The sequence below is a fragment of the Mesoplodon bidens genome, assembly GCF_964165515.1.
Source record: "Mesoplodon bidens genome assembly, chromosome: 17".
In the NCBI taxonomy this organism is placed as follows: domain Eukaryota; kingdom Metazoa; phylum Chordata; class Mammalia; order Artiodactyla; family Ziphiidae; genus Mesoplodon; species Mesoplodon bidens.
Window position 1 is genome coordinate 17,845,329 of NC_138174.1, and position 12,401 is coordinate 17,857,729.

Consider the following 12,401-nt stretch of genomic DNA (forward strand, 5'->3'; position numbering starts at 1 on the left):
GAGCCTAATTAGAACCTTTTGTCCCTAAAATTCTCCCCCCTCTATTGGCAAAATTTCCACCATCTGGATTTCACTTTGTGGTGTAAGGCTTTGAACCTTGTTAAAAATCACGCTGCGTCAAATGGTGTGGTCCTATTACCAGTCCTTCGGGCGTGGTCTGGGAATAGGTTTGGTTCCGGCAGTAAAGCGAGGAGGTAAGCACGTTCCTGGCTTGAGAAAACCTCCGGGTTCTGGTAGCCAGCGACTCGGCGGGGCTGCACGGCGGCCAGGCGGAAGGGTAAGCCTCCCTCCGCTCCGCTCCGCCCCGCCCCGGCCAAGTAGCCCCGCCCCCTCGCCGCCCCGCCTCTCCCGGTGCACCGGGCAATCCTGGCTGTAGGTGCCCCGCAGTCGCGCCGGGAGCAGGAAGCATGCGCGGCGGCTGGGAGCTGGGCGACGCGGCTGGAGGCCCGCTGCTGCTGTGCGCCGCGCTGCTGGCCGTGGGCTGCGCACTGGGTCTGCGCCTGGGCCGCGGGCTGGGGGCTGCGGACCGCGGGGCGCTAGCCTGGCTCTGCTTCGACGCTCTGGTACACTTCGCACTGGTAAGTGTGGTCTCCTCGGCATCGAAAACGCGGGCGGACGCCGCCTTTCTTGGGACCCTTCCCTCCCTCGTCCCAGAGAGTTTCCAGAAAATGACATGGACGACTCGGCCGCCCCGTCCCCTGTGGCGGGAGACCCGGGAAACCTCTGGAGGCCGCGGTGCCCGTGGCCTTTGGCCATATGCTACACCTCTCTGAGGTCCCAAGTCTATAAAATGAGAGCGCAGCCTCCCTATGGTGCCAATTCCTCTACCAAAAACAAAACAAAAACAAAAACCTAAAAAGTCAGAAAACCATGAAAATTGTTATTCGTGTACGGTGTTGTTAGTCGGTTTGTAAACTGCCGAAAGGCCTTGGCTTACTTAACATCTTATCCTGCACATAAATGTTGAACGTAATTGAGAGAGTTTTTGAATGCCCCAGAGGGAGCAGGGAGAGGTGATGAGGCATGCTGGGCCCTGGACCAAAACCAGCCCCCCGCCCCGCTATAGTAGTCACCATTTATTGGGTGACGACTGTATGCAGGCACAGTACTGTGTTTAAAATTTCTGACCTATTTCTGAACACCCCGTAAGGTACTTATTACTGTCCCCATTTTACAGAGGAGAAGACGGGCCCTGCAAAGTTAGGTGACTTCATAGTGCCACACAACTGGCATGATTCAGAGTCAGGTTTAGTCTGGCTCCAAAACTTGCACTTTCTTTCACGCCAGGCCTTAGGAAACATATCCTTAAAAGTTCAACTCACTTTATAAATGGCCAGGACGGTTGTATTTAAGGGATTCTATTGAAAATGCCCCCCTCCCTGTGCACGCACCTCTTATTTTAAAGCTTTGTTTAAAACTATGCCACAATATCTTTTTTTGCAAATTTGACCTTGCTTAAATCTAGGCAAACCTATAGCTAATGTGAAGCCACAGTCTATACAATCCATCCTCCTCGGCAGCTGCGGATTCAACCAGTGGAGAATAGAAAATACCAGAAAGAAAAAAAAAATTCCAGAAATTTCCAAAAAGCAAAACTTGAATTTGCCACCCTCACAACCTACTTCCCTGCAGCTATTTACATTAGCGTTTCCATTGTGTGAGGCATTAAAGGTAAGCTAGAGACGAGTTAAAATATAAGGGAGGATGTCAGGTTCTATGCAAATACTACTCCATTTTTACCTAAGGGACTGGAGCATTTGTGGATTTTGGTATCCCCAGGGGTCCTGGAAGCAGTCCACCTGAGGATACTGAGGGAGAGATGGAGTATTGAGAAAGAAAGAGAAAGCAAAGTTTTGGATAATCATCTAGGGCTATAGATGTTTATCCGTTGGATATGTGAACATACCAGATGTTGCTGGAATGATGAAATTCCTTCTTTCCTAATAGTCAACTTGTGGAGATAACAGTAAATACTTCCCTTAACTTCTTTATTTATAGAATTGATTTTTAAGCTGTCACTGAACACAAGGTGTCCCAAAGAACAGGGGCAGTAAACAGGTTGCTAGGCCCACTTAAGAGAGTATTATATTTTAGACCCACAAAAAAGTTATAAAAACACTAAAACATATACACATATGTCTACCACCTGGTTTAAAATTAATTCTACTTTTCACGCACAGACTGTGACAGGTAGCACTACACACATCTCCATTTGTGGCAACTTGAGGTGTAGCCCCGTGGTTGGAATCATTGCTCCACTCTCCCCCCTCCTTGTTCTGAAGGAAATGCCTCCCTGCCCCCACCCACGGCCCCATCTTGTGCCATTTACCTGTCCCAGCTGCAAAACATCCCACTGTTTGAATGCACCATATCTTAGTTCTTTAATTCTAAAATACACATTTTTTCACACGTTGCAACAATGAATGACATAACCACTGTGGCTTCTTTTGTTGATATTTTATGTCTCTGAGATTGGGATATATCTTACAATTGATGAAGAAATATAAATAAAAACAGGCCCGTTAATATTGGCTGGTTAAATTTACTATTTACACACTGTTTCAACCAGCATCTTGGTACACAAGTCTTAGAGATTGGTGAGAAGGCACTTGACTAAGTGGTTGAGGCCTGCAAGACAAATGCATGTCCGTATTATCTTTGGGATAATTGGGAGTTCGTTCCAAGAATGCCTAGAAATGTGGCAGGAGCTAAGATTGGAATGTAGAGGCTGGAGGAGATCTGAAACCACAACTCACTTGTTCCCACTAGAACCTGAGCTGCCTCTCCTCACCCCTTTTGCCTTTATTTCTCAAATAGAGATGTTTGGGTTTGTTGGCCGCCATCAAATGCAGAGCTCCCCTATTGGACAGAGTTTCAGACCAAGCATTCCCAGAGGTAGTTCACCTCCCAGATGTCCAGCCAGACTGTGGTTATTTGGGGCTGCAGAACTGACCTTCAGTTTAGTCAGCTATGGCCAAGATGAAGGTCTGATTCGTTTCCCATCTGGTAGGAGCCATGGTGACATACATGAGGAAATCAATGGCGAGACTCACCATCCCTCAAAAGTTGGCAATAGGCATTTCTTGCACTGGTGCTTCATGGGTTTTCCCTCATCTGCAATCTAAGTATAGCATTCTAGGCATGGCCAGAGCCTGGAAGCAGGATGTGTACTCCTATGTTTGGGAAACATCTGGAAGTCCAGATTGATTAGAGCACAAGATTTACATAGGGTAAGATTCCAGCAACATCTCTCCAACTGACAAACATCTACAGACCTAGATGATTATTGAAAACTTTACTTTCTCTTTCTTTCTCAATACTATAATCCTCCTTTGGTATGCATGGTAGGTTGCTTCCATGACCCCTGGGGATACAAAAATCCTCAAATTCTCAAGTCCCTTATATAAAGTGGGAGGACAGGCAGGAAAGGGAACTTGAATGACAGGTAAGACTTGGAGTTTTATTCTGTGGTAGGAAGCCATTGAAGGGTTTCAAGCAAGGAAGTATGGCCAAAGTAGATCTTTCAGAAGATAGTTTGGTGGTGGTGTAAGTCAAACTGTAAGGGGTCTGAGATTCTACCCTTCTTACAAGTTAAACAAGTTAGCCTGGTTGATTCCCCAAGCTCCACAGGGCAATACAGTGAGGGCCAGATGATACCTGTGCATGCTGGGGGTGCATTACAGGAGAAAACCCCCAAATTAGGCTCCCTTCTTTTTTTTTTTTTTTTTTTGCGGTACGCGGGCCTCTCACTGCTGTGGCCTCTCCCGTTGTGGAGCAGGGAAGCCCAGGCTCCCTTCTTATATGGAGCTGCTGGTGACCTGCTCGTACTTCTCTCTGGAGAGAGACTGTATCTTTACTCAGGCATGAAAACAAATCCCTGGGGAAGAGGAGGCGAGGTCTTTTTCTCAGGAGGGAGATGTCTCTAAGCTCTACTTCCCTGGAACGTCTCCTTACATAAATATTCTTAAATTATCTGTAAATGCCTGTGCTCAGACACCCCAGACAGTGCAGGACGAGGAGATAGTTAAGGAGAATTGTCTCCCAACAGGTGCAGGGTGGATTGGAAAGGACAGTTCAGGGGCGAGAAGATCAGCTAAAAGCAATTGTAGTATTTTAGGAGTGAGAAGAAAGAGCTGAGCTAAGGTGATGGTGGAAGTTAAAATGGGAGGAAAGATAAATACGAGAGACTTTGCAAGGGAGAATTTTGTAAGTCAAAGTGACCCCTTTTACATTGTGGGTGGAGATGATCTTGGGGTTTAGAACCTGGCCGACATGGATAATGTTGATAACGTTAACGAAGACAGGAAAGTCGGATTTTAGAACTGTGCATCTGGGGCTGGGGGTGTGGTTGAGGGGAAATGGCCAGAAGGCATTGAAAATGTAAGACCTGTTGGGAAAACAGTCAGGGCAGAATAGAGAGTTGGAAGTTCTTCACTGCCTTGGAGGAGACAACAGGAAGCCCTGGAGATGAGTGACTTCTGAGTAAGAGAAAACAGAAACGTGAAAAGGCTGAGGGTTGACAGCAGAGTCTTTTAAACTGTCTGCATTGAACAGTCAGGGAGAGGAAGATCAGGAAGGGGAGAAAGTGGGAAGGACCAAGAACAGGATAGTGCTGGGTCCTGGGACCCAAGGGAGGGAATTTCAAGATCCCTGTTCGATGCGCAGCACCATTAAAAAAATTAAAATTTAACATTTAAAAAAAGGTAAGGCTGAGCCAGGGCCTCTGGGACCAGCCATCAGGAAGTCAGTGGTAGAGTAGTATTGCTTGAATGGAGGGACCAGGAGCCAGAGGCAGGGGCTTAGCAGGTGGGATAGAGAAGACGTGGAGGCTGCATATGCAAGACCTTCAGGAGATTTGGTAGGGAGAGTGTAGGGAGGCACCGGCTTAAAGAAAAATGGACAACCTAAGGGTTTTGAGTTTTATTCAGGGACCTTACTGAAGACTATGGCCTGGGAGACAACCTCTTGGGAGCTCTGAGGAAACTACTCCCAAACGATGGGGGAGAAACCAGCTTGTTTATGGTTTTTGGCTCAGGAATACGTGCAGTCAGCCTACATCTTGGTAAAAGATCACTGCTAGTCGCAAAGAGCAGATATCTCCAGTTAATGATATCAGTGCTTTTCCATGTAGAGGAAGATGCAAGAATCTGGGCTCTTAAAAATTCTTCCTGAGATATGCATCTAACTACCTGTGGGGCCTGTTTTTCTGAAGCACAGAGTGTCTCACCCTGTCTTTCATCCCAGGTTCCTCTCAGGGTGCGCTGTCAGCGACTGCAGTGGCTATTGACTTAATTCTTGTAGAGCTGGGAGCTGAGCAACACCCTTTGTTCTTCTTTGTTTACAAAGGAAAGCTCAAAAGACAGGCAGGGGCAGGAGAGAGACTCTGGGTTTAGGATGGGAAGGTCTGAGCATGTTTGTGAGCAAGAGCCTGGTCAAGGGGAGAGTGAGGGGCAGAGGTGTGTGCACACAGACACCGTGTGCTGCCTGGCCGCGTGAACTGACCTCCAGCAGAGCTGCATCTGCCTGAGTCTACCACTTGTCCTCTGCTCAAGCCCCTTGACTGGTCACTCCCACCTTTTCATCACTGTGGAGCACGACTTGGGCTTGTCCGTCAGGGTGCAGGGCAGTTGTCACAGAAAATCCGGGCTGGGTAGGCTCTCCATTCATTCTGCCTTAACACCCACGGGTAGTCTTTCTTCAAGAAGTCCTGAGGCTGCTTAAGTCCCTATTGATTTGTGTATTTTGGACATTACCCTTTTCCATTTAACATCACCATCTGTTCTTCGCCTTCCACCACAATAACTTCAGCCTCCGACCTTGGGACTTTCTAAAAATTTCTTCCTCCTCCTACTTTACCATGAGGTCTGAAGTTGCCTTTTAATTCACCGTCTGTTACTGGCTCCTGTTTTCCTTTCCTTTTCTGGCATCATCATCTTCATCAGTTCTACTCTAAGATAGATATCCTCTCTGGTAAATGAATGTATAGTCCTTGTGCTGTTTGGTGAGCCTGATAAATCACAGTTAGTTTAGGTGTGTATTAATGGTAAATGTTTATTATGGTTAATTTTACGTGTCGGCTTGACTGGGCCATGGGGTATAAAAAAAGATGTTTTTTTTAACATCTTTATTGGAGTATAATTGCTTTACAATGGTGTGTTAGTTTCTGCTTTATAACAAAGTGAATCAGTTATACATATACATATATCCCCATATCTCCTCCCTCTTGCGTCTCCCTCCCTCCCACCCTCCCTATCCCACCCCTGTAGGTGGTCACAAAGCACCGAGCAGATCTCCCTGTGCTATGCGACTGCTTCCCACTAGCTATCTATTTTACATTTGGTAGTGTATATATATGCATGCCTCTCTCTCACTTTGTGCCAAATTACCCTTCCCCCTCCCCGTATCCTGCAGTCCATTCTCTAGTAGGTCTGCGTCTTTATTCCCGTCTTGCCCCTAGGTTCTTCATGACCATTTTCTTTTTTCTCTTTTTTTTTCTTTTTCTTTTTCTTTTTGTTTTTCTTTTTTTTGCAGTACGCGGGCCTCTCACTGTTGTGGCCTCTCCCGTTGCGGAGCACAGGCTCCAGATGCACAGTCTCAGCAGCCATGGCTCATGGGCCCAGCCGCTCCATGGCATGTGGGATCTTCCCGGACCAGGGCACGAACCCGTGTCCCCTGCATCAGCAGGCGGACTCTCAACTGCGCCACCGGGGAAGCCCTTCTTTTTGTTTTTTAGATTCCATATATATGTGTTAGCATACAGTATTTGTTTTTCTCTTTCTGACTTACTTCACTCTGTATGACAGACTCTAGGTCCATCCACCTCACTACAAATAACTCAATTTCGTGTCTTTTTATGGCTGAGTAATATTCCATTGTATATATGTGCCACATCTTTATCCATTCATCTGTCGATGCACACTTAGGTTGCTTCCATGTCCTGGCTATTGTAAATAGAGCTGCAATGAACATTGTGGTACATGACTCTTTTTTTTTTTTTTTACAACTTTATTGGAGTAAAATTGCTTCACAATGGTGTGTTAGTTTCTGCTGTATAACAAAGTGAATCAGTTATACATATACATCTGTTCCCATATCCCTTCCCTCTTGTGTCTCCCCCCCTCCCACCCTTCCTATCCCACCCCTCCAGGTGGTCACAAAGCACCGATCTGATCTCCCTGTGCTATGCGGCTGCTTCCCACTAGCTATCTATTATACATTTGGTAGTGTATATATGTCCATGCCTCGCTCTCGCTTTGTCACAGCTTACCCTTCCCCCTCCCCATATCCTCAAGTCCATTCTCAAGTAGGTCTGTGTCTTTATTCCTGTTTTACCCCTAGGTTCTTCATGACATTTTTTTTCTTAAATTCCATATATATGTGTTAGCATATGGTATTTGTCTTTCTCTTTCTGACTTACTTCACTCTGTATGACAGACTCTAGGTCTATCCACCTCATTACAAATAGCTCAATTTTGTTTCTTTTTATGGCTGAGTAATATTCCATTGTATATATGTGCCACATCTTCTTTATCCATTCATCCGATGATAGACACTTACGTTGTTTCCATCTCCTGGCTATTGTAAATAGAGCTGCAATGAACATTTTGGTACATGACTCTTTTTGAATTATGGTTTTCTCAGGGTATATGCCCAGTAGTGGGATTGCTGTGTCATATGGTAGTTCTAATTGTAGTTTTTTAAGGAACCTCCATACTGTTCTCCATAGTGGCTGTATCAGTTTATATTCCCACCAAGAGTGCAAGAGGGTTCCCTTTTCTCCACACCCTCTCCAGCATTTACTGTTTGTAGATTTTTTGATGATGGCCATTCTGACTGGTGTGAGATGATATCTCATTGTAGGTTTTTTTGTTTTGGGGTTTTTTTTTGCGGTACGCGGGCCTCTCACTGTTGTGGCCTCTCCCGTTGCGGAGCACAGGCTCCGAATGCACAGGCTCAGCGGCCATGGCTCATGCGCTTAGCCGCTGCACAGCATGTGGGATCTCCCCGGACCGGGGCACGAACCCATGTCCCCTGCATCAGCAGGCAGACTCTCAGCCACTGCGCCACCAGGGAAGCCCCTCATTGTAGTTTTGATTTGCATTTCTCTAATGATTAATGACATTGAGCATTCTTTCATGTGTTTGTTGGCAATCTGTATATCTTCTTTGGAGATATGTCTATTAAGGTCTTCTAACCATTTTTGGATTGTGTTGTTTGTTTTTTTTGATATTGAGTTGCATGAGCTGCTTGTAAATTTTGGAGATTAAGCCTTTGTCAGTTGCTTCATTTGCAAATATTCTCTCCCATTCTGAGGGTTGTCTTTTTGTCTTGTTTATCGTTTCCTTTGCTCTGCAAAAGCTTTTAAGTTTCATTAGGTCCCATTTGTTTATTTTTGTTTTTATTTCCCTTTCTCTAGGAGGTGGGTCAAAAAGGATCTTGCTGTGATTTATGTCAAAGAGTGTTCTGCCTGTGTTTTCCTCTAACAGTTTGATAGTGTCTGGCCTTACATTTAGGTCTTTAATCCATTTTGAGTTTATTTTTGTATATGGTGTTAGGGAGTGTTCTAATTTCATTCTTTTACGTGTAGCTGTCCAATTTTCCCAGCACCACTTGTTGAAGAGGCTGTCTTTTCTCCACTGTATATTCTTGCCTCCTTTATCAAAGATAAGGTGACCATATGTGCGTGGGTTTATCTCTGGGTTTCTATCCTGTTCCATTGATTTATACTTCTGTTTTTGTGCCAGTACCATACTGTCTTGATTACTGTAGCTTTGTAGTATAGTCCGAAGTCAGGGAGCCTGATTCCTCCAGCTCCGTTTTTCTTTCTCAAGATTGCTTTGGCTATTCGGGGTCTTTTGTGTTTCCATACAAATTGTGAAATTTTTTGTTCTAGTTCTGTGAAAAATGCCAGTGGTAGCTTGGTAGGGATTGTATTGAATCTGTAGATTGCTTTGGGTAGTAGAGTCATTTTTACAATGTTGATTCTTCCAATCCAAGAACGTGGTATATCTCTCCATCTGTTTGTATCATCTTTAATTCCTTTCACCAGTGTCTTATAATTTTCTGCATACAGGTCTTTTGTCTCCTTAGTTAGGTTTTTTCCTGTTATTTTATTCTTTTTGTTGCAATGGTAAATGGTAGTGTTTTCTTAATTTCACTTTCAGATTTTTCATCATTAGTGTATAGAAATGCAAGAGATTTCTGTGCATTAATTTTGTATCCTGCTACTTTACCAAATTCATTGATTAGCTCTAGTAGTTTTCTGGTAGCATCTTTAGGATTCTCTATGTATAGTATCATGTCATCTGCAAACAGTGACAGCTTTATTTCTTCTTTTCTGATTTGGATTCCTTTTATTTCTCTTTCTTCTCTGATTACTGTGGCTGAAACTTCCAAAACTATGTTGAATAAGAGTGGTGAGAGTGGGCAACCTTGTCTTGTTCCTGATCTTAGTGGAAATGGTTTCAGTTTTTCACCATTGAGGACGATGCTGGCTGTGGGTTTGTCATATATGGCCTTTATTATGTTGCGGTAAGTTCCCTCTATGCCTACTTTCTGGAGGATTTTTATCATAAATGGGTGTTGAATTTTGTCAAAAGCTTTCTCTGCATCTATTGAGATATCATATGGTTTTTCTCATTCAATTTGCTAATATAGTATATCACATTTATTGATTTGCGTATATTGAAGAATCCTTGCATTCCTGGGATAAACCCCACTTGATCATGGTGTGTGATCCTTTTAATGTGCTGTTGGATTCTGTTTGCTAGTATTTTGTTGAGGATTTTTGCATCTATGTTCATCAGTGATATTGGCCTGTAGTTTTCTTTTTTTGTGACATCTTTGTCTGGTTTTGGTATCAGGGTGATGGTGGCCTCGTAGAATGAGTTTGGGAGTGTTCCTCCCGCTGCTGTATTTTGGAAGAGTTTGAGAAGGATAGGTGTTAGCTCTTCTCTAAATGTTTGATAGAATTCGCCTGTGAAGCCATCTGGTCCTGGGCTTTTGTTTGTTGGAAGATTTTGTTGTTGTTGTTGGAAGATTTTTAATCACAGTTTCAATTTCAGTGCTTGTGATTGGTCTGTTCGTATTTTCTATTTCTTTCTGGTTCAGTTTTGGAAGGTTGTGCATTTCTAAGAATTTGTCCATTTCTTCCAGGTTGTCCATTTTATGGGCATAGAGTTGCTTGTAGTAATCTCTCCTGATCCTTTGTATTTCTGCAGTGTCAGTTGTTACTTCTCCTTTTTCATTTCTAATTCTATTGATTTGAGTCATCTCCCTTTTTTTCCTGATGAGTCTGGCTAATGGTTTATCAATTTTGTTTATCTTCTCAAAGAACCAGCTTTTAGTTTTATTGATCTTTGCTGTTGTTTCCTTCATTTCTTTTTCATTTATTTCTGATCTGATCTTCATGATTTCTTTCCTTCTGCTAACTTTGGGGGTTTTTTGTTCTTCTTTCTCTAATTGCTTTAGGTGTAAGGTTAGGTTGTTTATTTGAGATATTTCTTGTTTCTTAAGGTAGGATTGTATTGCTATAAACTCCCCTCTTAAAACTGCTTTTGCTGGGCTTCCCTGGTGGCGCAGTGGTTTAGTGTCTGCCTGCCGATGCAGGGGACACGGGTTCGTGCCCCAGTCCGGGAAGATCCCACATGCCGCCGAGCAGCTGGGCCCGTGAGCCATGGCCGCTGAGCCTGCACATCCAGAGCCTGTGCTGCACAACGGGAGAGGCCACAACAGTGAGAGGCCCGCGTACTGCAAAAAAAAAAAACAAAAAAAACCCAAAAACTGCTTTTGCTGCATCCCATAGGTTTTGGGTCGTCGTGTTTTCATTGCCATTTGTTTCTAGGTATTTTTTGATTTCCTCTTTGATTTCTTCAGTGATCTCTTGGTTATTAAGTAGGGTATTGTTTAGCCTCCATGTGTTTGTATTTTTTACAGATTTTTTCCTGTAATTGATATCTAGTCTCATAGCGTTGTGGTCGGAAAAGATACTTGATACGATTTCAATTTTCTTAAATTTACCAAGGCTTGATTTGTGACCCAAGATATGATCTATCCTGGAGAATGTTCCATGAGCACTTGAGAAAAATGTGTATTCCGTTGTTTTTGGATGGAATGTCCTATAAATATCAGTTAAGTCCATCTTGTTTAATGTATCATTTAAAGCTTGTGTTTCCTTATTTATTTTCATCTTGGATGATCTGTCCATTGGGGATAGTGGGGTGGTTAAAGTCCCCTACTATGATTATGTTACTGTCAATTTCCCCTTTTATGGCTGTTAGTATTTGCCTTATGTATTGAGGTGCTTCTATGTTGGGTGCATAAATATTTACAATTGTTATATCTTCTTCTTGGATTCATCCCTTGATCATTATGTAGTGTCCTTCTTTGTCTCTTGTAATAGTCTTTGTTTTAAAGTCTATTTTATCTGATATGAGTATTGCTACTCCAGCTTTCTTTTGATTTCCATTTGTGTGGAATATCTTTTTCCATCCCCTCACTTTCAGTCTGTATGTGTCCCTGGGTCTGAAGTGGGTCTCTTGTAGACAGCATATATACAGGTCTTGTTTTTGTATTCATTCAGCCAGTCTGTGTCTTTTGTTGGGAACATTTAATCTATTTCCATTTAAGGTAATTATCGATATGTATGTTCCTATTACCATTTTCTTAATTGTTTTGGGTTTGTTTTTGTAGGTCTTTTCCTCCTCTTGTGTTTCCTGCTTAGAGAAGTTCCTTTAGCATTTGTTGTAAAGCTGGTTTGGTGATGCTGAATTCTCTTAGCTTTTGCTTGTCTGTAAAAGTTTTAATTTCTCTGTCAAATTTGAATGAGGTTCTTGCTGGGTAGAGTAATCTTGGTTGTAGGTTTTCCCCTTTCCTCACTTTAATTATGTCCTGCCACTCCCTTATGGCTTGCAGAGTTTCTGCTGAAAGATCAGCTGTTAACCTTATGGGGATTCTCTTGTGTGTTATTTGTTGTTTTTCCCTTGCTGCTTTTAACATGTTTTCTTTGTATTTAATTTTTGATAGTTTGATTAATATGTATCTTGACGTGTTTCTCCTTGGATTTATGCTGTATGGGACTCTCTATGCTTCCTGGACTTGATTAACTCTTTCCTTTCCCATATTAGGGCAGTTTTCAACTATAATCTCTTCAAATATTTTCTCAGTCCCTTTCTTTTTCTCTTCTTCTTCTGGGACCCATATAATTCGAATGTTGATGTGTTTAATATTGTCCCAGAGGTCTCTGAGACTGTCCTCAATTCTTTTCATTCTTTTTTCTTTATTCTGCTCTGCAGTAGTTATTTCCACTGTTTTATCTTCCAGGTCACTTATCCGTTCTTCTGCCTCAGTTATTCTGCTATTGATTCCTTCTAGAGAATTTTTAATTTCATTTATTGTGTTGT

The 12,401-nt window shown here is 43.1% G+C and overlaps 1 protein-coding gene across 1 annotated transcript in view; it reads left to right on the top strand.

Annotated features, from left to right (window-relative positions):
* Positions 1-367: 367 nt before the first annotated feature.
* Positions 368-12,401, top strand: part of EBPL (EBP like) — a 43,504-nt gene continuing 31,470 nt past the window's right edge. The window contains exon 1 of the mRNA XM_081214600.1: positions 368-578. Coding sequence (XP_081070726.1) covers positions 408-578 — 171 coding nt within the window. The 5' untranslated portion in view covers positions 368-407. The remainder of the gene's footprint in view (positions 579-12,401) is intronic.